This window comes from Elephantulus edwardii, unplaced genomic scaffold, assembly GCF_000299155.1.
Source record: "Elephantulus edwardii isolate Elephantulus edwardi_28Jun2011 unplaced genomic scaffold, EleEdw1.0 scaffold00304, whole genome shotgun sequence".
NCBI classification, from domain to species: domain Eukaryota; kingdom Metazoa; phylum Chordata; class Mammalia; order Macroscelidea; family Macroscelididae; genus Elephantulus; species Elephantulus edwardii.
The window spans coordinates 1986896-2014634 of NW_006400054.1; the positions used below are offsets into that span (position 1 = coordinate 1986896).

General features: G+C 54.6%; 1 protein-coding gene across 1 annotated transcript; it reads right to left on the minus strand.

The window, feature by feature from the left end:
- On the minus strand, window positions 1-26850 carry RASAL1 (RAS protein activator like 1 (GAP1 like)). Its single transcript, XM_006900985.1, has 20 exons — window positions 26668-26850; window positions 21290-21346; window positions 18602-18715; window positions 18328-18389; window positions 15268-15397; window positions 12487-12568; window positions 12274-12405; window positions 10390-10478; window positions 9846-9963; window positions 9596-9749; window positions 9186-9250; window positions 8761-8873; window positions 6466-6658; window positions 3867-4004; window positions 3184-3328; window positions 1951-2123; window positions 1331-1468; window positions 1108-1243; window positions 731-736; window positions 1-47 (listed from the first exon to the last, which is right to left on the minus strand). Exons 1-20 carry the CDS (start codon window positions 26730-26732, stop codon window positions 34-36), a joined length of 2124 nt encoding a protein of 707 aa, XP_006901047.1. The 5' UTR covers window positions 26733-26850; the 3' UTR covers window positions 1-33.
- Window positions 26851-27739: the final 889 nt, after the last annotated feature.

The window sequence follows — 27739 nt, forward strand, 5'->3', positions numbered from 1 at the left end:
TTTGAGGCTGGCTCAGAGACACCCTCTGGAGGCTCAGAGGCCTCTTCCTTTAAAACATTATTATAGTTGTCTAGTTGTGCCCTTGAAAACGGGCATGATGTCTGCCCACTCACCACTACATACAACCGACTCATAGCTGACCCCTCAGTGAGTTTCCAGAGGCAGTAAATCACATGAAGGGAGATGGCCCATCCTTCTCGCTTGCATCAGCTGGTGGATTTGAACTGTGTACCTTTGGGTTGGCAGTACGGCTCCTTACCACTAATCACGTGATAGGTACATCAATCATGCTGAATGGACAAGCATTATGAGCCAAGCAGTGTTTTAGTGTCACTGCATACGAACTCACTGAATCCTCAAAACAAGCCTATAAGGCAAATACTACTATCCGCTGTGATCCAGCCCACAGTGACCCCGCCGGGCAGAGCGCCCACAGGGTTCCCACGGCTGTGGATTCTAACAGAAGCGGACTGCCTTGTTTCCGTTCAGGAGAATGGTGGCTTCGAATCCTTCACCTTTCAGTGAGCAGATAAGTGTTTAACCACTGAATCGCCAGGGGTCCTTAAGGACCATCCAAATCCACTGCTTTCGGGTCAATCCCAATCCACAGTGATCCCTTTATAGGTTTCTGAGACTGTAAATCTTTTAGGAGAGGAGATGGTCTAGCTTCCTCTTTCAGAGCAGCAGGGGGTTTTGAACCACTGACCTACTGGTTAGAAGCCCAATACACTAGGCACTAGGCCACCAGGGCTCCTTTAAGTCCTGCTAGCAACCTCACTTCACAGTAGTGGAGACTGAGGCATAGAAGGCAACTAAATTGCCCCAGGGAGCTCTGGTAACCTGGTGGTAAGAAGCAGCAATGCCATCCCAAAGCTTTGTGGTTCGAATTCACCTGCCGCTCTACAGGAAAAGGGTGGACAGTCTCCTCTCATGCGATTTATTGCCTCTGAAAACCTGCCAGAGCGTCAGCTCTGAGTCCGTTCCAACTGAAAGGCAGACACCAACAATGATTTGCCCCAAATTACATAGCCAGCTCCAGAAGGAAGGTGGGAAGGCACTGATTGACAGGTGGGGAGGCGGGGCCTGCAGCCCGCCCCGCCCCCTCACCTGAGCGCTTGGCCTGGAGGCAGCAGGTCCAGCGCGCCCCACGGAAGGCACCTGGGTGGCAGGCGGCCAGCTTGTCCGGGTTGGGGGCGCTGGCCTTGCGCAGGGCCGACAGCCACTGGTTCAGCTCATTCACGTTCTGCAGGAAACGAGGTGAGGGTGTCTGTCAGAGGGGAGGGTGGGAGCCCAGGGGTGCCCACTCCAGGCCCGATCGCGGCCTCCTCACCTTACACTGGAGGTAGATGGTGTGCAGCGTCCCCGCCCCGTCCTGCGTCACCACCTGCATCACGTGCGGCAGCTGGAAGGCGCCCTCGTCCACGCGCTCCACAGCACGGATGTGGGACACGGGGATGGAGGAGCGCACCTGGGGACAGGACAGCCATGGCCTGGGGCCTTAGAGACAGCTTTGTGGGTGCCCCAGGGTATCCCCGAGGACGGGACATACAACCAGCCTCTGTACGGTGGGACCTAGAGCTCTGTCTGTCCACACTGGAGGCCCTAGTCCCTCCCCATTCCTCTGAGCACGTGACAGCTTCTCCAGGCCTCAGTTTCAAACAGAAAAGAAAAAAAAAGCTCACTGTCCTCCAGTGATTTGGACTTACAGGGCAGGGTGGAGCAGCCCTATGGGGTTTCCAGGGCTGTAAGATTTACAGCCTCCGAAGCCCATGGAGAATCGCCATGGCCCAGAATCACCTGGAGGCTGTGCCCAACTTCGGGTCACCAGCTGAGCTGCTTCCACGGCTGTGCCACCAAGGCTGCCATAGCAACCCAAGTGACAGCGTACACCGGGCCCGGAGGGGCCTCTGCCTCCCCCTGGAAGCCCCTGCGCGGTGGGCTGGGCCCCACCTGCCACTCCGGACTCTTGGAGTAGGTCAGGGTCTCCCCGTTCAGCCAGAAGTAGCGCTTCTTGAAGGCAAAGCGTGTGGCCAGGCCGGCGGGCTCCTCCTTGCGCTTCAGCAGGAAACCTTCCCGGACCGTCACCGAGGGCGCCACCAGGGCCCTGGCTGGACCAGCAGCCTCTGGGAAAAGGGGGAGCGACAGTCAGCCCTCCCTGCCCAGGCTCCACTGCCCCGTCAGCAGGCCCAGTGCCCCATGGACCTGCTTAAGTCTCTCCCTCCTGCAGCCAGGATGGGCATGATGGCCTTTGGGGGGGCACCTACTCTACTGAACCTACCCTTGGGATAACCCAACAGAGGGTCACCGTGAGTCGGACTCAACACCATGCCAGTGGATTTGCCACCGGTGCAACCCCAGCTCTGCTGGAAAACATCCAAGACTCCCTTTTCACCACAAGTACCAATAACCTGACGAAACAAACCCTCAGCTACATCAGGTCGAGTCCCATTCACAGCAACCCTGTAGAACAGAGTCGAATCGCCCCACAAGGTTGCCAAGACTGGAATCTACAGAAGCAGGCTGCCAATCTTCCCCCTGCGGAGTTGATGGTATGTTCAAACTACCAAGCTTTCAGATAGCAGCCCAAAACCTCAGGGTCGTGTTGACTGACTGCGCCCTATGGCTGGACCCCGCCCACAAGCCATCATTGGCTGCAGTGACCTAGAGGGCGGGATCTGAGCCCTGTCCATCTTGAAGGCCGAGGACTGCCCTGGTGTTAGGTGTGACTGACCTTGACCCATCACGACCACATGAACCACAGATCAGAACCCTGTCCTATCCTGTGCCATCCTCACAATCTGACACACTAGAACCCACTGGTGAAGTCACAGTGTCAATCCCTGACCCTCCACCCTTCCAAGCATGATATCTTTTCCCAAGGAATAGCCTCTCTTAACAACATGCCCAAAGCATGTGAGAAGAAGACCTCTCAGAATCACACAAAACTTGCTTTTCCGTCAGAGCCGGCCCATAGCTGGCCCTCCAGAGGCGTTTTCAGAGGTTGAAGCCACCGGTAGACTCAAACTGGCCACCTTTAGTTAGGCGTGCAGCTCTACCAGCTGCGCCACCAGAGCCCCCTGAGAACCGTTAGCTGAGTCCATATCCTCAGTGCTGGGAAGACGAGGAGGGAGGTCCTGGGGCTTAGTGAGTGACAAGTCAGGTGGGCAGTGCCCGGGAACTCACCCCCTTCCTCTTCCACGTCCACCAGCCGGTCCAGGAAGTCCCTCACTCTGGAGATACTCTGCAGCAGAAAAGGGTGCAGGGGGGCCATCCACAGCTCCTTGCCCCGGCCTAGCTGCTGGCCCAGGTTACCGATGCTCTGAACAGCCTGGAGCAGAGGGCAGGGAATACCAAGGTCAAAGTCACTGCAGGAAACAGGGCCAATGGAGGGGAAGTCTCCTGTGAACCCCCAACAGAGTCTCCAACTCTTGGCTCGCAAGTCCATCCTCAACAAAAGACCCAAAGCAGAGCCCACCTTGGGAAATAGATCACTCCCTTTATCTTTTGGAAACTTCACCTCCATTGCTCTTATCTTTTGCAACCCCCACCCATGCCTAGATCTTCTCACCCAGAACCACACAATCCTATCATGAAAACTCTTGAGCCCATAAGAACTTCATGATGTCACATTGCAAAGGACTAATTCATACTAAAGTGTAAATGACTGTCTGGCTTTGCTGCTGGAAGCGTAAATTGCAAGAGGACGCTGGGAAGCATGATGACTGCCTTCACCCTCCAGGTGGAGCGCTCATGGTGGGGCTTCACATGGGTAAAGGCAGTATGGTGGGTCTGGCCTCCCAGCTTTGTTTCTGCCATGGTCACTCCTGGCTGAGGGCTTCCAGGATGGGGGCCTCCATTGCAGACACCTTGGCGAGCAGCAGCAGTGAGCGGCTGGTCTGGGGGTCCGCGTGGTGGTCTCTGAGGTCAAACAGCTTTGGAGTGAGGATGGCTGGTGCAAAGAATCGCAGGAAGAGGAAGCCGCTGATGGCCAGGTACTTCACGTCCTGCCGGGAGAAGCCGCAGGTGAGAGCGGACCCCCAACACCCACTTCCCAGGTGGGCAAACAGAGGCAGCAGGCGCCAGGGGAAGGAGAAAGCAAGGAGACAGAAGACCCTCCTGGCCAGGCAAAGACCAGCTGTGTGCACTTGGAAATCTATTTTCTCTTCGGGGCCTCCTGTCATCCCCATTTTACAGATGAAGAAACTGAGGCTCAGCATGAATTCAGTGCAACCTCTGCCTTCTACAAACTGTGGAGTCTGGCGCTCCTCAGTGGGAGATGAGTTCCCTTAGCTCCAGCAGAGGGGGCTCCTGAAGAGGGGGCTCCTCCTCTTGGGCGCATCTGGCACCCCAGCAATGGCTCCCCACCCACCTCTCACACTCTTTCGCTATATTTAGCCTGAAAATGCACTCCTGGGCTTTTTTTAAGGGTTGTATTCACACTTGAGACAATACCCTCCCCTGGGTGTGTGCCAGCTTCCTGGGGCACCTCAGCCTTGGCAGCAAGCACCTCCAGGAGTCCCTGGAGCTGCCAGGGGGAGGGTCTAGACCCCTCAACCCTCTCATAGCTCCCCCTGAACCCTGAAGTTCCCCCCGAGGCCACCGCCCACTCCCCCAGCCAGGTGCCAGGGTGAATTCTGCCTCTGTCATTAGCTCATTTACTATCTCCTCTCTCTGGGGGGAAACAGGTGTCGGAGCTGCACAGAGGGGATCCCCTGCATTCCCCAGGCCTCACCCACCCTGGTGAGCCTAGAAAGTCCCAGCTTCCTTCCTAGAGGAAGCTGCGAACTGGGGGACACTGGATGTCCCCAATACTGTCTCTCCCACCAGACCTGGGCTGTCGAGGAGCCCTCTAGCCTTCCTTCCTCCCAACCACAGCTGTGCCCCACTTAACGCCTCTGCTTGCATCTCAGGTGAGAGGGAAAAGCATGGTGTAAATCAAGGCCTGCTTCAGCCTGGAGCCCAGCATGTGCTCCTGCGGGTGGGAGGAGGTGCTGGGGAGAGAGACCTCTCAGCCAGAGCTGGGAAACTGACCCCTCACCTGCCCCAGCCTCAGGTTCCCATCTATAAAGAAGGTGGGTGGTGTAAATCAAGGCCCTAGGGTTAGGCCATTCCAGAGCCATCACTAAACAGGCTGTATCTTCCCCAGTGCCCTTTGTCCACGAGGACAATGCCAGCCACCTGTGACTAGTGACAGCTACCTCGGTGTGTGGAACATTGAGCCAGGAAGTCTCGAACTGATGGCCCCGGGGGCCAGCCCAATCACACAGGGGTAATGTCAGGCTCACAATGGATTTTTCCAAAAGGTGCATCAAAGCCAATGTTCAAATAGCAAGTTCTCACATAACACCCAGAACGTGGGATTTGCAAACAAAGCCAGAAGCTCTGGCTCCAGGGGACCCTATTCCTACAGAAATAAGGCACCCTGGTGGTAGAGTGGATTAAGTGTGGGATTCCTAACCCAACGGACAGTGGTTTGTATCCACCAGACACTCCAGGGGACAAGGAGGAGAAGGAGGGGACAAAGAGGAGGTGATTTTCTTCTGGAAAGATTTACAGCCTCAGAAACCCTATAGGGCTGTTCTACTCTGTCCTTGAGTCACTACGAGTCCCAGTCAACTCAGTGGCAACAGTCATGTGGTTTCTGTTGGTTTTTTTAAATTCCTACAGGTCAGTAATAGTCTGTAGCTGCCCCACTGAGATGAGCTGCAGGTGCTGCAGTTTGCCACAGTCCTCACCACTCCCTACTGCCCCACACTTCATCTGCTTTCGTCATTTACTTCACCTGCCTGAACATTTACTGCACCTGCCTGAAATCCACAGCATCTGAGTTTTCAAGTCTAGACTCAGGGACTTAGTTTTCTATTTGATTTGGCATGATTCCTCCTGAGCACCTGCCCTGTCCCTGTCTGCTGTTTGTCTGTCTCTTGCTCAATAATCACTGAGACTTACACAGCCTCTCCTTAGGGCCAGATTCTGCACAAGACAGTCCAACATCACCCCTTCCCAGCTGTAAACTCAGCACTCATACTAGTACCTCTAGTGTGAGTGGCTATATTATGATTATTAATTTACTTCTGAGTCTCAGAGCCTCCCAAGAAAACTGCATCCTCTTATTTTTTTTAAGATTTGGGAGAAAGTTTGCAAAGCAAATTGTTTTCTCATTCAACAGTTCCTACACATTTTGCTTTGTGACATTGATTGCAGCCCCCACCGTGTAACAGCACTCTTCCCGCTTCCTACATATGTTTACCGTTTCCATTCACCCTTCCTTTCTACCCCTTCCTGCTCTCTGACTTTTATCCTTGAGGCTGTCCTCACTTCTGGAACAGAACACTTTGGCCCAGGCAGCCTGGATCCTGGTTCCATCCCTGCCTCACCACGTGCCCCTGGACAAGCTGTTGCCCCCACCCCACAGCCTCAGTCTCCCCTCCTGCCCGGCGGGAGCACCTGGCACGCTGTGCTCACCTCATGCTCCGCCTGGGGGAATCGCTCCTCCACACGCCGGTACAGCTGCCTGAAAGCCAGGCGCACGGCAGATGGGCAGCGCTCCACGGACCCCACGATGGCATCCACGATGGGTCCCAAGTAGCCAGTGAGCAGCCCCACGCTGGTCTCCCGCACGTGCTCCTCGGAGGCGGCACCCTTGAAGGAGATCCGCCTGGAAAAGCAAGCAGGACAGCTCAGCTCACAGCACAGCACCTGCTCTACTGTGGTTTGCCACAGACCCCACCACTCCCTATTGCCCTTTGCTCTTCCCAACTTATCCCCACCTCAGAGCCTTTGTACCTGCCGTTCCCTCTGCTGGAAAAACTGTTACTTAAACATCTGTTAAAACTGTTACTTAAACATTTAAGTGTCACCTCTTCAGGGCAGTGGCCCACTGCTCATTGTCACAGTCCCTGGCTGATTGCATCTCCAGTACAGACGTGCCAAACTCACACTCCAACCTCAAGGCCTTTGTGTACGCTGTTCCCTCTGCCCCTCACACTGTTCCAGCAGGTCTTCTACAAGCTCTTGCTCAAATGTGCCTTTCTCTGGGATGCTGGTTGTTGACCCCACTCCTTGTCTGCTGGCACTTCCCAACATTCCCCGGGTTCATTTCCTCTAGCCCACGGATGACCTCCAACCCTTCCTTCTTTACTTAGTGTAAGCTCTGTCTTCCCTGAGAACAGGGCCCTCCGCTTGTCCCCGTCGTGTGCTCAGTGTCTGGCCCAGTGCCTGGCACACAGGAAGTGCTGATAATTACAGGCACAATGCGTTTTATTGTTTTTATAGTTTTATTAAACTAGCTCTGCTAGTTTATGTGTTTTTCACAAATCAAAGCTTGACTGGTCGCAGCCCTGCAGCGGACAAGTCTACCTGGGCCCGTTGTCCAATGGCAGGTGCTCCCTTCGTGTCTGTCTGGTACATTCTGGGCATTCTCACATCTCCAAAACTCACAAAACTACCAAGCCCGTTGCCATAGAGTTGGGAATGACTCACAGGGACCCTCTGGTGGGAGGAACTGCCCAGCGTTTTCTCCCAAGGAGAGGCTAGTGGCTTCAAACTGCTGACCTTATGGTTACCAGTCAAACCTCTTACACACACCATGCCACAAGAACTCCTTAATAAACCACAGCAGAATGGAAACAACTTTTATGTTGTTGTTGTTGTTGTGTACTGTCGAGTCAGAACGGACCCATTGCTGACCCTCCGGCAAGGTTTCAGAGGCAGTTAATTTCTCGGGAAGAGACTGCCCCATCCTTCTCCCGTGTGATATCTTCAGCATATACAACTTTTACATGTGCTGGGAAACAAAGATAAAACCTGCTTGACTCATTTTACTGTCGGACGTGCTCCGCTGGGGTGTTCTGGGACTGAGCCTGCAGTGTCTCTGACGTCTGCCTGGTTTTTGTTTTGACGAATTTGCACGGTTCTTCCTGCGATAACCTTGCTGCTGCCTTCTTTACCTACAGGCTTAGTATGTCTGACAGCTCGCAGACAGCTTCTCTGCAGGGGAGCAGCGTGTGAAACCAATGAGCTAAGCCCTGGATGAAACATCCACGTCAGCTTCTGGAACCTAGATTAATGGAGAGCTCTGGTGGCCTAGTGGTAAGAAGTTGCACTGCAATCCCAAAGGCATGTGGTTCAAATCCACCAGCTGCTCTGTGGGAGAAAGATGGGCAGTCTCCTCACAAGCAATTAACTGCCTCTGAAAACCCACTGTAGGATCAGCTATGGATTGATTCCAAATCTACCACACACAATAACAAGAGACCAATTGATCTGGATTCTCTGTTCCCAAAAGCAACTTCAAATATGGGTTTAGGTAGCCTACTGAGTCCCATTTAACAGATGAAGAAACTGAGGTTCAGAAAGGTTACCTTGCAAAGGAATGGCAGAGTTGAGCTGCTAAAGCCATCACTCCAATGAAGAGCATTTCTCCAGACTCACTGTGTGCTGGGCTTGGCCTGGGGGATGGGCTTGGTCCTCACGCCCCCCCTCCTGAGCCCCCTAACAACCCAGATGGTGGCTATCCTGAGCCCATGTTTCAGGTGAAATAATAGGCCTGGAAGGGGAGAGCTGGGGTTTGAACCCAGGGAGGAGAGCTTCAGAGCCCTGCCCATCATCATTATGCTATGCATGCTCCCTTTCAAGGCTCTGAGGTTGCGTGTGCTCTCCGAGCAGCTGTGGGGCGGGAGCTGGCTCGGCCCACCTGACGAGGCTGCTGGTGGGCACAGGGGGCCTAGGGAGGACTGGGGTGCTGGGCCCCGGGCTCACCGCGTGCGGCCCAGCTCCATCTTGCACGGGTCAAGTTCCATGTACTTCTTCTCGTCAAACACCCGGCTGACCACCGGCTTCAGGACCTCGTGCAGGTAGGGCATACCCACAAGCTGGGGGTGAAGAGTACCATGTGGGCCAGGGCTGGGGGTGAGGCAGGGCTGGGGGTGAGGCAGGGCTGGAACTGGGACAGGGGCACCCCCAAGACACAGGAAGCCAGACTGAGGTCCCACTGGCAGGGGCACAGGTCAATGTGAAACTGGAGTATAGCCAAGATCTTGGGGGGGGCCCCACGGGAGGTCACGACTCTAGACAAGCACCCCAGGCCATCCACCAGGGCCACCTGAGGCTGGCTAAGCACTACACCTCACAAAACACTAGGAAGGCACCCCCCACCCCCAGCTCTTCCCGACCCTTCCCCTCACCTTCATAAACTGCTCCATTGACTTGGACGCCAGTGAGTTAGAACGGAAGAGAGTGTTGGGGTCGGCTGAGAGGATTGGGAGAGAGTATCTGGGTGTGGGGGTTGCTAGGTCAGCTAGCCCCACTCACCCATGATTTTTTCCAGCTCAAGATTTGAAGGAAACCCACGCAGTCGACTCTTGAGGCCCAGAATGGGTAAGCGAGCTGCCTGAGGTCACACAGCTCACAAGCAACAAAATGCAGGGTTTGAGCCCAGGACTGTGCTCCCAGGCTGGCTGGGGTGCATGGGGCAGGGTCCCCACACACACAGCCTCTGCCTGAGTACTCCTCATCCTCCCCAGTAACTCCCAGGAGGTCCCCCCTTACAGGCCCAGCTTGGAGGACAGAGTCTGGGAGTCAGTGGGTAACTCACCCGTCCGGGCCACCTCACGCCGGGTGAGATAGTCAAGAAAGGGCCCAGCCAGGCCCCGGCCCAGAAAAAGCTTCACCAGCTTGGTGGCCAGGTCCTGGCGGCAGTCCCCCAGGGCCAGCTCCTCCAGCATGGCCAGGGGGCTGGCCGTGTCCTCCTGAGCAGGGACAGAGGAGGGAGAAGCAGTCACCTAGGGTCTGAGGCTCCCAGAGACCCTCTGTTCCCAGTGGGGCCATGCACCCGGCACACCCACCTCCGCCGGCCCCAGCGCGGACTCCATGAGCAGCTCCACCAGCGGCTGGTAGTACTGGGAAGGCAGGACCCGATCCTCCACCAGGCGCACCTTCAGCCGCAGCGCCCCCAGGCTTCCCCTGCCCGAGACACAGGTGAGGGAGCATCAGGACACGTGGCCAGGTGTGACTGTTCTTGGTGTGAACACAGATATTTGCAAAAGGGGGCAGGTGTGGACAGATCAGGGGTGAGTGTGGGAAGATGCAACCAATATGAGCAACCTGTCTGGAGGATGGACGGCGTGAGGACGCCAAGAGTGTCATCAGAGTGGACAAGTGCGGAAGAAGCCAAAGTCCCGAGCACAAGCCCACAGTGTGACAGGACACGCTCACACAGGAACTGGTGAGCTGGTGTGGGCACATGCTGTGGTATCCAACACTGGTATTGAATGAATTCATTTGTGCGCTTGCATGTGCGTGCATGGAGTGGCGTGGCGACCGTGTGTGCCGCCTGGGGACGCTGCCAGCGTGGTTCCAGCCTCCCCCCTCCCCTGACCCCACAATTACCCAGCATCCTCCTCAGCTTGGGGAAATGGCAGGAGGCGGAACCAACCGTTGGGTGGGTGGTGCTGCAGGACCTGAGGGGAGAACTCCACCTGTGGGGGCACACGGGCCCTCAGCTGAGCCTGCCTTGCACCCCAATGTGGAAAAGAGTTCACTCAAGGGGGGGTACAATATGGCCTGCTAGGGGGTCGGTCCCTCTGCTTCCCTTCCAGACCCCACTGGCACAGCATTAACGTTGCAGTCCCCACCCCAACCCCAAGTGTTATTTCCTCCTGCTGGACACTGGGGGCTCAGAGAAGGGGTGGCACTGGCTCAAGGTCACACAGCTGCTAGTCAGAGCCAGCATACAGACATGTCTGGACCAGGAGTATTTTCAGCTGGGTTCTGTCAAATCCCATCTATCAAAAGGCATAAGAGTCCAGAGGCCCTCTCGCCCTCTCTTTTCCTCTCTTCTTTATGTAACAGCTTAAGAAAACAAAAAACAAACCCCAAAACTAATTTATGGCATCTGGTGGACTAGTGGTAAGAAGTTGGGTTGCAAACCCAGAGGCACCTGGTTCGAATTCACCAGCTGCTCCGTGAGAGGAGGACGGGCAATCTGCTCTTGTGTGATTTACCGCCTCTGAAAACCCACTGCAGGATCAGCTCTGAGTCGGTTCCAACTTGACAGCAAATAACAAACGCCTACAGGTCAGAGCAGGGCTTCCAGGGCTAGAAATCCTTCCAGACACAGACTGTCTTCTCGTTCTCTTTTGGAGCAGCTAGGATTGAACCACTGACCTTTAACTTAGAAGCCCAATGTTTCACCTACAATTCACCTTTGTCAGGTGCACAGTCCCAAGGTTTCTCGTTTTCTTATGGGCTGCAGAGCTGTGAAACCCTCACTGGCTGTTTCAGGTCATTTGTACTGTCCCCTCTTGCACAAAAGCCCAAGCCCACCAACGGGACCCCCTCCCAGGATGTGGAAAGATCACATTTCGCCTCCCCACTCATCAGCTGGCGGGCATTCTCTGCTTCCACGCATCGAAGTGGCGATGAGCATTGTAACACAACTTTCTGTGTCAACACATGCTTTCGTCTCTCTCTCTCTCTGTTTCTCTCTCTCTCTGTCTCTCTCTCTCGGCCGCACACCTAGGAGTGGGCTAGGTCACGTGCTAAGTCTATATTTAACCTTTTGCCGAACTGCCAGCTGTTTTCCCAAAAGCGGCTACGTCACGTTACAATCCTACCAGCAATGCGTGACTGAATATCTCTTTAATTTGCTCTAATCTTGCCTCCTCCTTATTAAAGAGAAAACAAAACAACAAACAGCCCTGAGTATGCAGCCACTTGCACACCTACTATTTCTGTGAGCGAGGAGGAAAATGCACCCATTTTACAGATGGGGAAAGCTGAGGCTTCTAAGAGCCTAGAGCCCAGTGACTACAGATAATCAGGCTTAGGGTATAAAATCAGGACTCGACTCCTAGCTCTGCTGTTTCTTAGTCATCTGGCCTTGGGCCAATCATGTGACCTCCCTGAATCTCAGTTTCCCTGTCTATTAAGTGGAAATAACATTCCCAGTTTTACAAGGTTGTGGCGTGTGAGGTTCTGCTGAAGAGCACCGGTCAGGTACACGGTCAGCTGGCTGTTCTCGTCCCAGAATGAGAACCGGGGCTCACCCTGGGCCCTTGGGTAGGTCCTTGCCCCTTTGAGAACCTCAGTCTCCACACCTGTACAATGGGCCCGTGGAATGTCATCACCCTAGCCTGGCCAATCTTGGATGCCTGGAGAGCGTAAGGAGGCAGGCTTCACTCCTGCCCATCGCAACATCAGAAGGCTCAGCCTGTGTCCCCTCCCTTCTGGGGGGCCACAGCAGAGGGTGTCAAGGACAGGGCACTCACTCACCATACCCAGGAAGTCATCCTTGCCCACCATGTCCCAGTCCCAGAGCTCCACCCGCAGTGGGGCCGGCGCTCCAGGCGGCTCCCTCAGCTCCAGCACCTCATCCCAGTGTGGGAAGCGTGTCTTCTTAATGATCTGGTGGGCAGGGCATGGTTAGTGAGGGAGAGGGCTGACCTGCCCACCCCAGCACTCCTCCCCTGCCCACTCCCTGCTCACCGAGGTCTCCAAGCTCTGGCTACCCCAAAACACACGTGCGAATGGGTCAGAGGTGCCAGTGATGTCTCGCGGGGCCAGGTCCCTGGGAGAGGCAGAGAGAGGAGTGAGGGAGATAGGCATCTTGGTGAACAAGATCGAGCCAGTGGGGGAGAGACTTCCGGTAGATCGTTCAAATGTGTCTGGTTTGCCAGGTAACGACCTGCTCCTTGGTATGAAGCTGGTGAGGGTACCATCAGCATGCCTGTCCAGACCTAGTATTTTTCCTGGTGCTTCATTCACCTCTGTTCTGGGAGGGTCATGAACCCCCACACTGCTATGGGGTGGTCCTAATGCACCTTCCAAATGGGTCTCTGAGGCTATGGGTCACAGGGGAGACCGCCCATCTCTCCCTCACTCGAATCACCTAAGAGACGCAGCATGTGGGTTACTTAGCTGCACGACTCATTCTGGACAGTCCACCAGCTCCCTATAAGGAGGCACTAATAGACCTGTATGTTCCAAATGAGGAAACTGAGGCACAGAAAATCAAGTCCTGCATGGACGGAGGGCACCCTAGTGCCCCTGGACAGGAGACTGGATACCAGGCTGCACAATCCTGGGAGATATCGTACGTATCACCTCTCTGAGCCTCAGTTTTCCTCATCTGGAAAATGGAGTGACAACAGACCAAACCCATGGGGCAAAAGTTAAACACAAAGAGGTGTACGAAGGTGGATACCCAGAAGATAGTAAGCGCTCAGCTCATTCGTTTATTTAAAAAGCACAGCCTTATCCCCTGCCTGGGGCTCGAGAAAAGGCACGAGGTAGGAACCTTCTAATTCTAGTTGCCATGACAACTTAAAAAACCCCAGTCAGCCTCCCCCACCCTTCATTCCTGAGATCCCCAAGTCCAAGGACACCCCCTTCCTCAAGCATCCTGTATCTTCCTTCCTTCCGCTCGTCTCCCAGCCCTGCTTGGCATCCAGAGCTTGGCTTGGTTTCCTAGGAGCCAGCCCAGTTGCTAAGCGACAGCCATCAGTCCCACTCCAGTCTGAGAGGATCCTGCACAGCCTCGTGGTTGGGGAGGGGGCTGCGGGCACAGAGTAGATGGGGAGCCCTTGGGGCCCCCATGCAGAGCTCTCCACCTGACCCCTGCCTCCCTGACACTCCCTCATCCAGACCATGGGAGCCCCAACCAGGACCCAAGCTCAGAGTAGAAACCTGGAGATGGTAGGAGAGACACAGAGAGGGCAAGGAAGGCCTTGGAGGTCACACAGCAAGCTGGAAAGGCCCTCCACTGCCCAAGTGAGGGTTAGCCTAATAGTGAGTATTAGGGGAAAGAGGTGGAACAAAGAAAGCAGAAAGGCAGGATGGGGGGTGCGAGGGGGAAAGGATGGAGGAATTTAAAGAGAAGGATGATGGGTGGGTGAGCTGAGAAGAGATGAGAAGTACAGGGTGGTGAGGGAGCCAGAGGGAAGGTGGAACCATGATCTGGTGTCCCTGGAGGGGACCTCTGTGGGGTTTGCTGGCCTCTCATCCTTCTGATTTTGTTGGGGGGGCACCACCGACCCCTTCTCTACTCTCAGCGCACCTGACTGAGGTGCACTGACTCCGCCCTCCACTCCAGGAATGGACCGTGATTCAATTAGACCAATGGGAGTCAGCGTAATTGGTTCAGAGGTGCGCGTGCTGCCCAGAATGAGTCAGGAAGCATTCGTCCCAGGATACTGGTTAAAAATAAAAGTGGTTTTTTGGTGTTTTTTTTTTAAGCTGGAACTGCTAAGTAGACAAGATATCAGCCTGAGGCTGCTGCCTCCTTGACACTGTCCGCTGCCTTCTTGCTCCCCATTTGGGAAAAGGCTGCCAAAGAATGATTCTAACAACTCAGAGCCAAGCCAGTGCTGTCCCTGTTCAAGCACCTGGATCTAGCCATGCCTGAAGTCCACGTCAGTCATCTGAGGCGATAAATGAGCTCTTCTCCTGAAGATAATACGAACTGGGTTTTGTCACTTACAGTTTGATGTCTATACCTCCACACGCATGTATCTGGCCATCCTGAATGTCTGCTTTGTTGTTAGTGGTCACTGGGAACCCAACAAGGATTTCTGTTTGTGCTTGGCCCCCAGAAACTGGGAAAAGGGTCCTGATAGTAAATTCAGAAGTGCCCTTAGAATAAAAAAATGTCCTAAAAAGCAGGGTACCAGTAGCCAGGAAATCGAGAGAAGAATTGCATTGGGAAAGTCAGCTGTCAGGGACCTCTCCAGAGTACTGAAGAGCAACAACGTCAGGCTGGAGGCTAAGATGCATCTGATCTGGGCCATAGTCTTTGCAATTCTGTGCTATGCATCGGAGAGTTGGACAGTGACTAGGGATGATAGAAAGAGAATTGATGCCTTTGAGCTGTGGTGCTGGAGAAGAGTGTTGAATATACCGTGGACTGCTAGGAGAACAAACAGGTTTGGCCTGGAGAGGGTGAAGCCGGGCTGCTCCTTCGAGTCAAGGATTCTGAAGCTTCCTCTGACATACTTTGGACATGCATCCTTGGAGAGGGATGTCATGTTTGGGAGAGTGGAGGGACAGCACGGGGGAGGGAGACCCTTAATGAGATGGATCGATTCAGTGACTGGGGTAGTGGAGGACAATGAGGTTGGCACAGGATAGAGCAGGGTTTAGGGCTCTTGTACGTAGGGTCACTATGAGTCGCAAGCGACTTGCCAGCACATAACAACAAAGAGCAGGGCAGCTGGGTACCCAGGAGACCCCTGCCCATTCTCAGACCACATTCCACCGAGATCACCATACCTGGCCTGGAGCACATGGCAGCGGAGGCAACGGCCCTTCACATCGTCCAGCATCTGCACGGCCAAGCGGACCTCCCCCTGCACCTCTGCATCCGGGTCCACGCGGCTCAGGTTGATCCAGCTGTCGATCCCTGGCACAGGTTAATGTCAATGTTGGCTACCATCTGGTTCATGCTGATTCACAGCAGCCCCATGAGGGAGGACAGAGAATCTTCAGGACCTCCCAGAAGGTTCTCAAAGACAGTCAATCACATGGGGGGAGGGGGGAAACCCCATCATTCTCCCACGGAGCAGCTAGTGGATTCGAACCAGGTGCCACTGGGTTGGTAGCGCAGTTCCTTACCACGAGGCCACCGAAGGATGCGCAATCCCCTCTGTGGTGACTGCCTCTGTAAACCCACTGGAGGGTCAGCTATGAGTCAGTTCTGACTCTACAGCATAAAACACTCTTTATTTACAAAGGCACCCCGGTGGTGCTGTGCTTAAAGTTTTGCTGCTGACCAAAAGACCTGCCATTTGAACTTACAGGCTGGTCGGGGGAAGATGAGGCAATCCACTTCCCTAATGTTTAGTCTTGGCAACCAGAACGGGCCCTCCTACTCCAGCCCGCAGGGCCCCTAAGAGTCAGAACCGGGTTGATAACATAGGTTGTGTGTTTTTCATCCTTCGTGGAGCTTGTTGTCAGGCCTTGTCTTCCACAGAGCAACCACCAACCTTTCCGTTAACAATCCAGAGCTCAGTGGGTTTTCAGAGGCTGTCACTCACCCAGGAGGAGACTGCTCATCCTCTTCTCCAGGATTCGAACTGACTGCTTTTGGGCTGACAGCACAACTCCTTACCCATTAGGCTACAGGAGCTCCCTACTATCCTTTCTAGCTGGATAAATTCCAATCAGGTAAAGATTTAAATGTTGGGGGGGAAATCACACAAATAGTCTCTAGGTCATGTTTAAAAAAATGAAAAATCCAACTTGTCTTAATCCTAGAGTTGGGAAAGCCTTTGAGAAAGGACAGAAACTCAAGAACCTACAGATGATCTGATACCATTTCCTACATTCATATTTTCTTCATTTTTATTTTATCATTTTGTGTGTGTTTGCTGTCAAATCGGATCTGACTGGTACAGGAGGAGATTGTCTCTCCTTCGCCAGCAGAGCATCTGGTAGATTCGAACCACGTGCCTCTGGGATTGCAGTGCAGCTTCTTGCCACTAGGCCACCAGAGCTCCCCATAGTTTTTTCTTTTTCTAGAGTCATCTTCATATAGACAAAGCAAAATAGGCATATTTGGGGAGGGGGAGAATAATAAGCAACGTCAAAATAGAAAACAGAGAAAAAATAAATGCAGCTAATATCACAAAGTGTTTATTTCCCTAATAAGCAAAAGCTCCTATGATTCATTAAGACAATGCAAGCAACCCAAGAGGCGGATTCGATCCAAATTCATATTGCACTTGCAATATAAACAGACAGAGGGAAAGAAAGTGACTCAAATACACAAAAAGATTTTTTCAACCGCATTCAAAGAGAAAGGCAAAATAAACTGGCACCCAGAGGTCACTTCACAACTACCAGATACAAGATTAAAACTTCTGGCGAGGGTGAGGGTAAGAACATTGGTCCCGCCTCACTGGGGAGTAATTTAACAACATCCCACGAACATACACGAGCGGATCCTCTCATCTAGCAAATCCACTTCTTGGAACTGATCTGCTAGAGCTGCGTGCATACGGGCTCGCCGTGAACAAGGCTATTCATTGTGGCACTTGCTGGAACTAGAAAGCGATGGTCAACAACACAAGTGCCCATCAGTAAGGAACCAGGCAAACAAGGGGACGTCCAGACGAGGCCAAGGAATGAGGAAGCCCTTGGGACGACATGAAAAGGTCTCCCAGGCGTGCGGTTAAGAGAAAGGAAAACAAAACAGTGAGCGTAACAGGCCACTTAATGATTTGTGTGGGCAAGGGGGCAGGACGAACACGCAGCACCTTGTTAAGAGCACAGGCTCTGAACTAACACCACCTCGGTTCAAATCCCAGTCCAACCACTTAGTAACTTGTGATCTCGGCAAGTCATTTAACTCTCTGTTCCTCAGAGTGCTCACCTGTAAATCCGTTTGCCATCGAGCCCATTCGAACCCAAAGGGTTAGACAGAGCAGAATTGCTTCTGAGAACAGAGCTTCTGAGACAGATGAGCTTTATGAGAGCAGAACCCTATTGGATCCTATAGGACACAGATCCTATGGAATCTACACATACCGTTTTAGATATGACAGAAAATCCTATGTTATATGCCATCAAGTCGACTGCCAATCATCGTGACCCTACAGACACGGTATATAGGACTAACACTGCCATAAACCTCATGGATAGAACTATCTTTGGATTAGCAGCCAATGCTCAACTTACAGCACCTCTCGGGCTCCTATGAAGCAGGGATCGACCTTCCAGGGTTATAATGACAACTGAGGAATAATTGCAAGGCACTTAGCGAGTGTCCCGCATACGGTAAGCAACACATAAGTGTGTGTTGCAGCTATCATTGCTGTTACTAGTTGTGCGTACTTGAAGCCTCTCCAGAAGCAGCTCTGCTGGCATAGTGCTTAACATACTGGGCTCCTATTCAAATGGTCAGCGGTTCAAATCCACCAGCAGCTCCAGTGGGGAAAACTGGGTAGTCTCCTCTCATTAAGATTCACAGCCCCGGAAACTGTGAAGGGTCCCTGTGAGTGGCATTAACTCCACCAGCAGAGGGCTGAGTTAGGTTCCAGTTCAGAAGGGGATACAAAAAACTGGCAACGGTGGGGAGACTATGTGGGACGAGAAGGAATTTCACCACCAATTATACCTTTTGACAACCAAATGATGTAAGTGAATTCCCTGAAGGGAGCTACATTAGCCATTAAAAATAGAAGTAGGAGCAGAAGTCCATCTCCACCGGAGCACACAGCTTTACTGTGTTGCTTCCTGTACCCACATTCCCCTCTGCTCTTTGCCAGCGGAACCCAGAATCACCCACCCATGTCGAGAGTCCCCTACCCACATCACTGGGTCCCCACCCACCTCGGGGGTCTGCAGCAATCGCCTCCCGGCTCAGCGAGATCTTGCCTATGACATCATCATGCCTGTGGGAAGACCCACCAGTAAGGGGTCCAGTTGGGGAGGGCCCTCCCCTGCCAACCCTCCCCCAATGAATCCCAGGACGGGGTGCATGGTGGTGGGAAGCGTCAAGGCTGGCTGGGTGCGTCCTTGGCTGAGGGTGTGACCCCCCATCCTGGTTCTCCTCAGGGACCCCAGCCATGGTCCTCCAATGCCCCCCACCCACCCAGCCACACACCCGACTGTGTCCTGGTCCAGCACGTAGAAGGCCAGATGATGGAAGTCCAGGGGCAGGTGCACCGTGTACTCCTCGCCCCAAAAGGGGCTCAGGCTCCGCCAGACAGTCGCAGTCCTGCAAGAGGGACAAAGGGCTGGGGGCCCTCGGACTACTCGGGCACAGGCCAGGGGACCCCCTACATACACAAGAACACACGCACACACAGGACACACACAGGACCCAATAGCTCACACACACACATACATACATTTAACATACAAGACACACACACAGGGGCCACAGGCACCCTCTCTCTCTCTCTCACACACACACAATGACATCACATGTATCCACCATCAAGGACCGAGATACATATCCATCCAGGGTCAGTCATGCACCCATGAGCCCAGACACAGCAAGAAACACAAACACCTTCATGTAGGTACATAGTCAGGGACTAACACGCACCTCCCAGACACACACACATGATCTAAACACACAGGTGTCTCAGTACACACCTGAGGGCCCAGAAACATGCGCACACGTACAAAAATGCATACACACAGCCAGACACACAAAGATGCTCTCACACATCCATGCGTATGCGTACATATGCTCAAGAATTTCTAGAAACACACAGCTGCATGCAGACGTGTGCAGACGCCCAGAGTAGATAAGATACATTGCGACAGACAGCACAGATCAAGAAATGCCCAGAACATAAGCAGACACACAGTGACCCCGGCACCCTTCCACACATGCTCACGTGCAGAGGGTGTACAGACACCCAGCAATTACAGACAGACACACGCCAGGAATTCCAAAGATCACACACACACACACACACACACACACACACACACACACACACGCCTTCCTTCACTCCATGAACACACACCCCACTGTGAGCGTGCTGGGCTCTGAGAATCAGAAAGCAAGCCAGGTCCCAGCCCCCACAAAGCCCCCAGTGGGGAGCTGCCCTCAGGTTTAGGATACAGTGACGGAGCTCTGTGATTGGGGTTAGCTCAGTGGTGCCTGAATGAGTAAAGGATAAGACTAGAGTTATCAGGGTAGGCTTCCTGGAGGAGGCAGAGAGGAAGGATGAGGGCAAGTTTTCCAGGTATGTGCAAAGGCCTTGAGGCAGAAATGAGTTTAAACTTGAAGATTAGGGAGGGAAAGGGGAGTAGAAATAGGTAAGAGGGTTAGGAATGTTGGAAGAGCCCCGGTGGCATAGTACATAATGTATCAGGCTGCCAATTGAAAGGCCAGCAGTTCAAATCTACCAAGCTACTCACAGGAGAAAAATATGCAGTGACCTCACATAAAGATTTACATACAGTTCCAGGAATCCAATGGAATGTCGCTATGAAATTGGAATCCACCAGAGAGCAGTGGATAGAGAGCAGGGAGCGCCCAGGGCTTTGGGGTACACAGAACAGGGAGCATCAAGTCCCAGACCAGCTGGGCTCCACACATGCGCAGACATCGCCACCCACACCCCTGCAGGTACACTTCCTTTACCCAAAGGGAACAAAGAACCTGCTTCACCCACGGCAGACACACCCAAATGTCTGGCTGCAAAACTGTGTTCATACACCAGCCACTCCCTCCTCGCTCCCACTCACCACGTTCCCCAAACGGGCTCCACTATCAGGGTCCTTCCAAACACCCTCCTCCCTACCTGGGCCCTTTCCAACAGGGAACCTCAGTGGCTTCTCACAGACCAGAGAGGGGGAGGCAGCCGGCTGAGGTCACACAGAAACTCAAGCTGCAAGCTTGGGGACTGTGTGGGGAGTGTGGGTGCAGGGAGAGAGATAGAGGACCCCCTCCCCTCCACTCCCACCAGCTCCCCACCCCCAGATCCCTGCCCATCTGGACCAGAACCAGCGCCAGAAGCATCCTGAATCCCTCAGTCTCCATAGGAACCGAGGCCTCAGCTGCCCGCCCCCTCAGGCCTGCAGGGGTGGGAGCTGTCCCTCGGCCTGCGGAGGTGGGAGTCAACACAACCCAGCATGATGCCCCCCAATACTCACGCACATATCTGCACCCATATAGCCCAATAAGAATGCATAGATGCATACGTGTGTGCATGCACACACACAGAGACACACGCATGTGGCCACAGGTGGCCCACCAATGCACACACACACACACACACTCACCCTCGCATACATCCAGTGCCCGCAGCACCCAGCATGCTCTGAGCTAGGCAGCCCAGCCAAGCGTGAGCTGCCCGCACACCCCACCCCCCAGGGAGGCCACCGGGGGAGGCGCGGACTGCCAGTCACTGAGTCAGCCCACGGAGCGGGCTGGGGTGGGGGGACATCATAGAGTCCAGCGGGAGGACTCCCAGCTGGCTGGTGGAGAGGCCAGGGCCAGAGTTCCCTCCTTCAGACCCGCAGACCCCCCTGGGTAAGCACTCCCTGCCCCTAAGCCCACTTTTAAGCATGGTCCACTCTCCCCAGAAAGGAAGCCTGGCAGTGTCACAATTGAAGAAGCATCAGACTGCTAACTGAAAGGTCAGTGGTTTGAATCCACCAGCTGGGAGAAAGATGTGGCAGTCCGCTGACCTTCAGAATCACAGCCTTGGACACTCCGCAGGGTAGTTCTCTGGTCCGGCGGGGTCGCTGAGAGTCACAACTGTCCCCACAGCAGTGGATGTGTCTCTGGCTTTGCGTTCCCTCCCCCAACTGTGTCCCCGCTCCTCACCTGGCCACCACCTCGTCGTCCACCTTCACTATGCAGTAGGGGTCACTGCTCCCAGACCTGCAGGCAGACAGGGTTTGGAGGAGGGGGTTGAGAGGACAGCCATGAGTCGAGTCCCAAGCCACCTTCACTAGAGGAGACTGAGGCCCAGAGAGGGCAGGAGCTTGCCCAAGATCACACAGCAGGTCCAGGAGGAAGGCAGGACCCCAGGGGACTGGCAGGAGCTGCCACAGGAACACAGTCCACCCACAGCACGCCTGGCCCACCGCAGGGCCTTTCTGCACTTCCATTCACAGAACTAGAGCATGGAAGCGGGGAGGGGGGGGGTTGGGGGGGGTGTTCAGGCCCCTCTCGCTCCCAGCCAGATGCCCAAAGGCCAAGAGCATGTCCTGGAGGTCAACACTGGCCTTGCCACGCCCTCGTTCCACATGCTTAAGTGCCACTCTCTGAGGCAAGCATTGTCCTCGCTGTGGTCACCTCAGGGCAAGCTTCCCTGGGCAGGCTGGGGTGACCGGGGTGGATCGGAGAGTCCCTCCTCTCAGCGAGAATGGACCTCAGCTGACCCTCTCACAGATGACCCTCGGGGACCCACACCTCAAAGCTGAACCATAGGAGAGATGGCTGCATGGCCTAATGGTCTCTGCACCACTTAGATTATCTCTATCCCCCCTTCAAAACAAGAAACCCCAAGCCACCACTACCATCTTTATCCCCCCTTCATAATAAGAGCTTCCAGGATATCCCAAGGCCCTCACCTCCTGCCCATCCCCTAGGTTCCCATCAAGCTCAGGGTCACCTCAGAGCCTCTGCACGTGCTGCCCCCTCCCCTAGGACTCAGTCTCTGATCTTGCCATGGCTCTCTCCCTCCTGGCTTTCAATTCTCAGCCCCAAAGTCACCTCCTCAGATAGACCTTCCCTAATCAAGTCTGTCCGTGCTTCAAACTTCCACGCTTCAAGCCACTCTGGGACCACCTGGCCTGGTCACCGCTCTGCCCCTGTCCCCAATGTCTGGCACGAACTAGCGGATACCTTCAGAGACATGAATTTGCTGTGCTTTCCCGGGAGGCTCAGAGAGGTGCTGGCACTTGTCACACAAGGACGACCCGCAGAGCCTGAACCGGATGGAGGGCGGTGAGGCCCAGGGCGCATGCTCCGAACCTTGCTGCCTCGGCCTCTCATCTAGCCCCCCCCAGCGCCTCAGCCCTCACTTCTGTACCCCAGATCCCCACACTCAAATGTCCGAGGAATTCCAGGGAAGCCTGGCTTTGGCACCAAGGTTTGTCTGCTGATTAGTCCTGTCCCGTGCCTCAGTTTCCCCTCTGGATTCCTTCCCTTAGGCCCTCTGAGGTTTATTCCCTAATTCCTCTGGTTCCCCAGCCCCTCAAACTGGATGGTCTCTTGAGCCTCTGTGTCCATCTCTGGCTCCCACCTCTGAACCCCCTGGGGGGGGTGTCCCCAAGCCTCAGCTTCCCCTCCTGCCTCAGTTTCCCCAGGTGGTCAGCTCACCCAAAGTGAGTCTGAGTGCGCTATCCATAGGTGAGCTTCCTGTAGAGGGGTACCCTAGTGTCAGCTTCCCCAACTGCAGATGAGGGGTGTGGGGTAACCGTCTCAGATGCACTTAGTAAAGGGCTCAGAGATACACACTTTTACGTAGGGTCGATGATGGCCCTCCGAAGTAGGTGTCGTGAACTCAAAGCTCCACATGTGACTACCATCCCACTAGGGAATGCGACCTCTAGTTCATGAATGCAATAGGAGTGAGGTCTAGTTGAAGTCAATCTTTCTCTCTTTTTTTTGTTTTGTTTTGTTTTGAATAAGTAGTTCAAGTTTATTAAGATCTCATTCACGTGTAATTCATAATGGGCATTCAATTTAGACTATCACTTAATGATTCATGGTTTAATAGTACTTTTCAGAGATGAGCACATGCAAGATCACCACAGTCAAGATTTTGAACATCCCTGTCACCCCCTGAGATCCTCTGTGTCCCTCACCATCAATCCCTGCCATGCCTCTCACCTTTCAGACTTGGCCAACTACCGACGTGTTTTTTGTCACTATAGATTAGATTCACTAGAAACAGGATTGTATTGTACGTGTTCCTTCGTGTCTCATTTCTTCCACTTGTTGTTGTTGGTGTAGTACGCCCTTAAGTCAGAACTGACGCCTAGCTGACCATCCAGCGGGTTTGGCGAGGTTGTGAATTGTACAAGAGTGGACTGCCTTTGAGCTGTGGTCCTTGCTATGCGTCAGAGAGCTGGACAATGACGAGGGATGATAGAAGGAGAACTGCTGTCTTTGAGCTGTGGTGCTGGAGAAGAGTATTGAATGTACCATGGACTACCAAGAAAACAAGCAGATTCATCCTGGAGAGGGTTAAACCAGGCTGCTCCTTGGAGGTGAATATTCTGAAGCTTCATCTGACATACTTCGGGCACGTTGTAAGGAGGGACCAATCAATCCTTGGAGAGGGACATCATGCTTGGGAGGGTGGAGGGACAGCGCAGGAGAGGAAGACCCTCTGTGAGGTGGATTGACAGTGAGATTGGCACAGGACACAGCAGGGCTTAGGACTATTGTATATAGGGTCACTTGAGTCGCAGGCGACTCAATGGCACATAACAACAACAACAACATTGGAGAAGGGTACTGACTACCCCACGGACTGGAATACTGAATATCCTTATGTCCTGGAAAAGGTGCAGCCAGCATGCTCCCTGGAGACAAGGATGCCCGTCTTTCATACTTTGGACATGTAGCTAGACAAGGCTGTGACTTGGAAAGGGAGGGTCGGTGAAGGAGAGGAAGCCCCCCCAACAGGATGGCTTCAGCACTGGACTCTAGTGTGGCAGGGCTGGTGAGGATGGCATGGGATAGGACAGGGTTCAGGTTGGCTGTTCATTGAGTTGCAATGAGTTAACTCAATCTCTTTTGAGAGATAAACAGTTAAGCAAATGAAATCAGTAGAGATGAGAGAAGAGAGATGAGACATCCAAGATGACCCAGGAGCAGACGCTCAAAAAGAGACGACCTCCCACCAGAGCTGACACAGACAGAAAACCTTCTCCTAGCTAGAGCCAGCACCTTGAACTTGAACTTCTAGCTTCTTGAACTATGAAGAAAGAAATTTCTGTTTGTCAAAGTCACTCACTTGTGGTGTTTCTGCGGCGGCAGGACTAGCTATCTAAGACACGCCCCTCCTGCTGACCCAGCCTGACCCAGGGCCCTCATGGGAGCGAGCTCTGAGCGTCAGTTCCGCGGCTGGAACGCACAAGAGCCTTATCGGGCGTCCATCAGGTAAGGGGGCAATGGTGGCTGGGGGCCCGCCCCTCCTCCGGAGCTCTGCCCTCTCCAGCCCCATGGCCTCTCCCACGGCCCCAGCCAAGCATGGGAAAGCAGTGCCAGCCGGCCATCACCTGCCAAGTCTGGTTTGTACAGTGTGTACACAATCAGAGTTCAAATCCCAGCCTGATGACCTGGACCAAACAACTCTGCATCTGGGCCTCAGTTTCCCTTTCTGTGGAATGGAGACACCAGCAGGCCCCTGTGAAATGTTAAACACACGGCCTGGCCAGGGATCAGCCTTCCTTGACTCACAGCTGCTGTTAACTGTCAACAGGAAAAGATACATAATAGTAATAGCGCCGCATTTCTCTGCTGAGGCCAGCACGGACTCCTTCCCACCGGGCAGGGCTCAGATGGCGAAGGGAGAAGGGAGAGCCCCCCAGAAATGAGATCCCAGCATCCTCTGCACAGAGCTCTCTGAAAAAGAAAGCCAACAGCTAGGGAAACTGAGGCGGGTAGAATCCCAGCTTGGTGGCCCCTTTCCAGACTTGCTCCGAGATTGGGGTCCCCTCCAGGTTCACTCTGGCCCAAGAACTGAGTGGGAGAAAAGTGAAAAAAGACAAGAGATGCAACAAGCAGGCATGATACCATTCTGTCTGCACATGGGGGGGCAAGGAAACCCCAAAAGCTTGACCTAGGCTTCTCTAAGCCTAGGACTAGGAGGTGAGTGCAATATCTAAAAAGGACCCTTTTGGCGAGCTCTGGTGGCCTAGTGGCAAGAAGCTGCAACTACAGTCTCAAAGGTGCACGGTTCAAATCCACCAGATGCTCTGCTGGAGAAGGAGGAACAATCTCCTCCTGTACCAGTCAGATCTGATTTGACAGTACACACAAAAAAATAATGAAATAAAATAAATTTAAAAAGGACCCTTTCAGTCTTCTAGCATCTTCCAGCCCCCCCCCCCATCTCCCCGCCCTGTGAGTTCCAGGGACCGATTCTGAGAGGCCCGGGAGGGATGTCTGGGAGGGGCTTTCTCACAGCAAGCTCTGCTCCGATGCAGGAGTATGCTTATTGGGGGGTTACTGATGAGGCTTGAGGGGGCTAACAGTGCCCTGAGCGGTCCCTCGGACTTGGCTGAGTCTTGGGGGAGTCATGAGGTCAGAGTTAGGATACATGTGTGTAGCAGCCAGCAGGCCCTCAGGGCAAATCCTCACAGGGGTCCCCACTTCTCACCTCATAACTCAAGGGGCCTTGGAGAGCTCAGCCCAGAGCACCCATTGTCCAGATGGCAAATGGAGGCCCGCAGAGGAACACATCCAAGGTCACACACCAGTGCCCTGCCAAGGAGCCCACATCTATCCCAGGTGCTGACGCGGTCAGAAGCCCTTCTGGGCTCCAGGCCAAGCAGGAAGGGACCCCCCCCCAATTCTGCTGATACAGCAACTGCTGACTCAGGGCTAGGGAAAGTACAGCCAGACCACCCTCCCCAACACCATCACCCCGAGCTGGGGAGGGGTTGCGTTCGGAGTCACTCTTCTAAGAGTTCAGCCTCTGCCAAGAATTCAGCTAGGTGACCCCCCCACTGGAGTTCAGGTGCTGTGTCATAGGGACCCCAGGAGGCCTCCCCCCAAGTCCCCATCCCCAACACCTTTCTCCGGTCAGGGTGGTCACCACCTGGTGGCATTCCACACCGGACACACCAGATGCACACAGAGGAATGTTGGGGTCCACCTAGCTCACGGCCCTCTGACCCCTCCCCTGAGTTCACGCCCCGCCCAGCCCTGTGGAAGTCCGATCCCCAACAATTACCTGGACCGAGGCAAGCCCCCCAGCCCCACCCCGCATTCCCTCCTCATCTCTGATGGAAGAAATTCCGTCACAGATCCCCATGGGCGGACTCTCCCTCCCTCCCTGAGCCGGGTCGGGGAGCGCCAGCCAAGTGTGGACAGCGATGGGCATGGCTGTGGGCGCGCGAGGATCTAACACAGGACCTGGGTTCACACAGGACGCAGCCACACCCGCCTCCCTCAGCGCCGGCCCCGCCTCGCGCCCCGCACGCCCCCCGCCAACCCACCCAGCGCCCCGGGGTACTCACACGTCCTTGGCAGGCAGCGAGCGGCCCTCCACCACGCGGACATTCAAGGAGCTGATCTTCGCCATGGCGCCCAGCCCCAAACTTTCCGCGCGCCCAGGTTCCAAGGTTAGCCCCGGCGGTGACTACATGTCACCATCTGTGACCCTGGTCCCTGCCCCGGGGTCACGCTGCTCGAGACGCGGGGGTTCCGAAGGCGACGTTGGGGAAGGTGCGGCCGGCACGCTACAGGTAGGAACCGAGCGCCCGGCGGCAGGCAGAGCGCACGAGGGGCATCGCCGGCTCTTGCCTCCGCGTCTGGAGCTCCAGGAGGGCGGGCGGGAAGGGGTGGCCCGGCCCTCCTCCCAACACCGCCCACCGCGGGGTCCCCCGCCCCCCGAGCCCCCACGTGCGCCCTCTGCCGGCACCCCAGCCCCGTGCGCCGTGCCGGAGCGCACCGGCCGCGGAACCCAGAGCGCAGAGGTGGCCCCGCGAGGTGGGGAGCGGCGCGGGTAGGATGGAGGGCTGGCTCATGCGTGTCTGAATGAGGCTCAGAAGACAGGCTGCCCCCAGCCTCCCGCTTCCCTGTCACCCCTTCCCTACGCCCTCGCCCTTTCAGGCTTGGCCCGCGCGCCCTGCCCTGGGGCAGTCTCTGCGGGCGACGCTAGAGGGACTCACAGGAGTCCTCGTGAGTCAAGGGGGGCGCTGCAAATACCCTCCCATCTCCTTTCACTTTCCAATTAAACTCACACTGTGGGTAACGTCACGTTCTGCGGGAGGAAGCTGTGGCCAGAGGGGGAGGGGAGCCCTGGAGGTAACTACCACCTCCGGTGAAACAGGAGTCATCAATCAAGTCATCCACGTCCCCGAGAACACTTTCTGGGCGCCAGCCATTGTCCTACACGCTTCACAGTGATGCTCCATTTTTGGTCTCACAAGAACCCTATGGGGAGAATTATTACCCTCGTTTTACTGCATGAGAAAAATGGAAGTTCTCCACAGGTGCAAAGCAGCTTGCCAACTAGTAATGGGTTGGAATTTCCGAGTCTGAATCCTGACTCTACCATTTGGTAGCTGTGTGGCCTTGGGTGAGTCA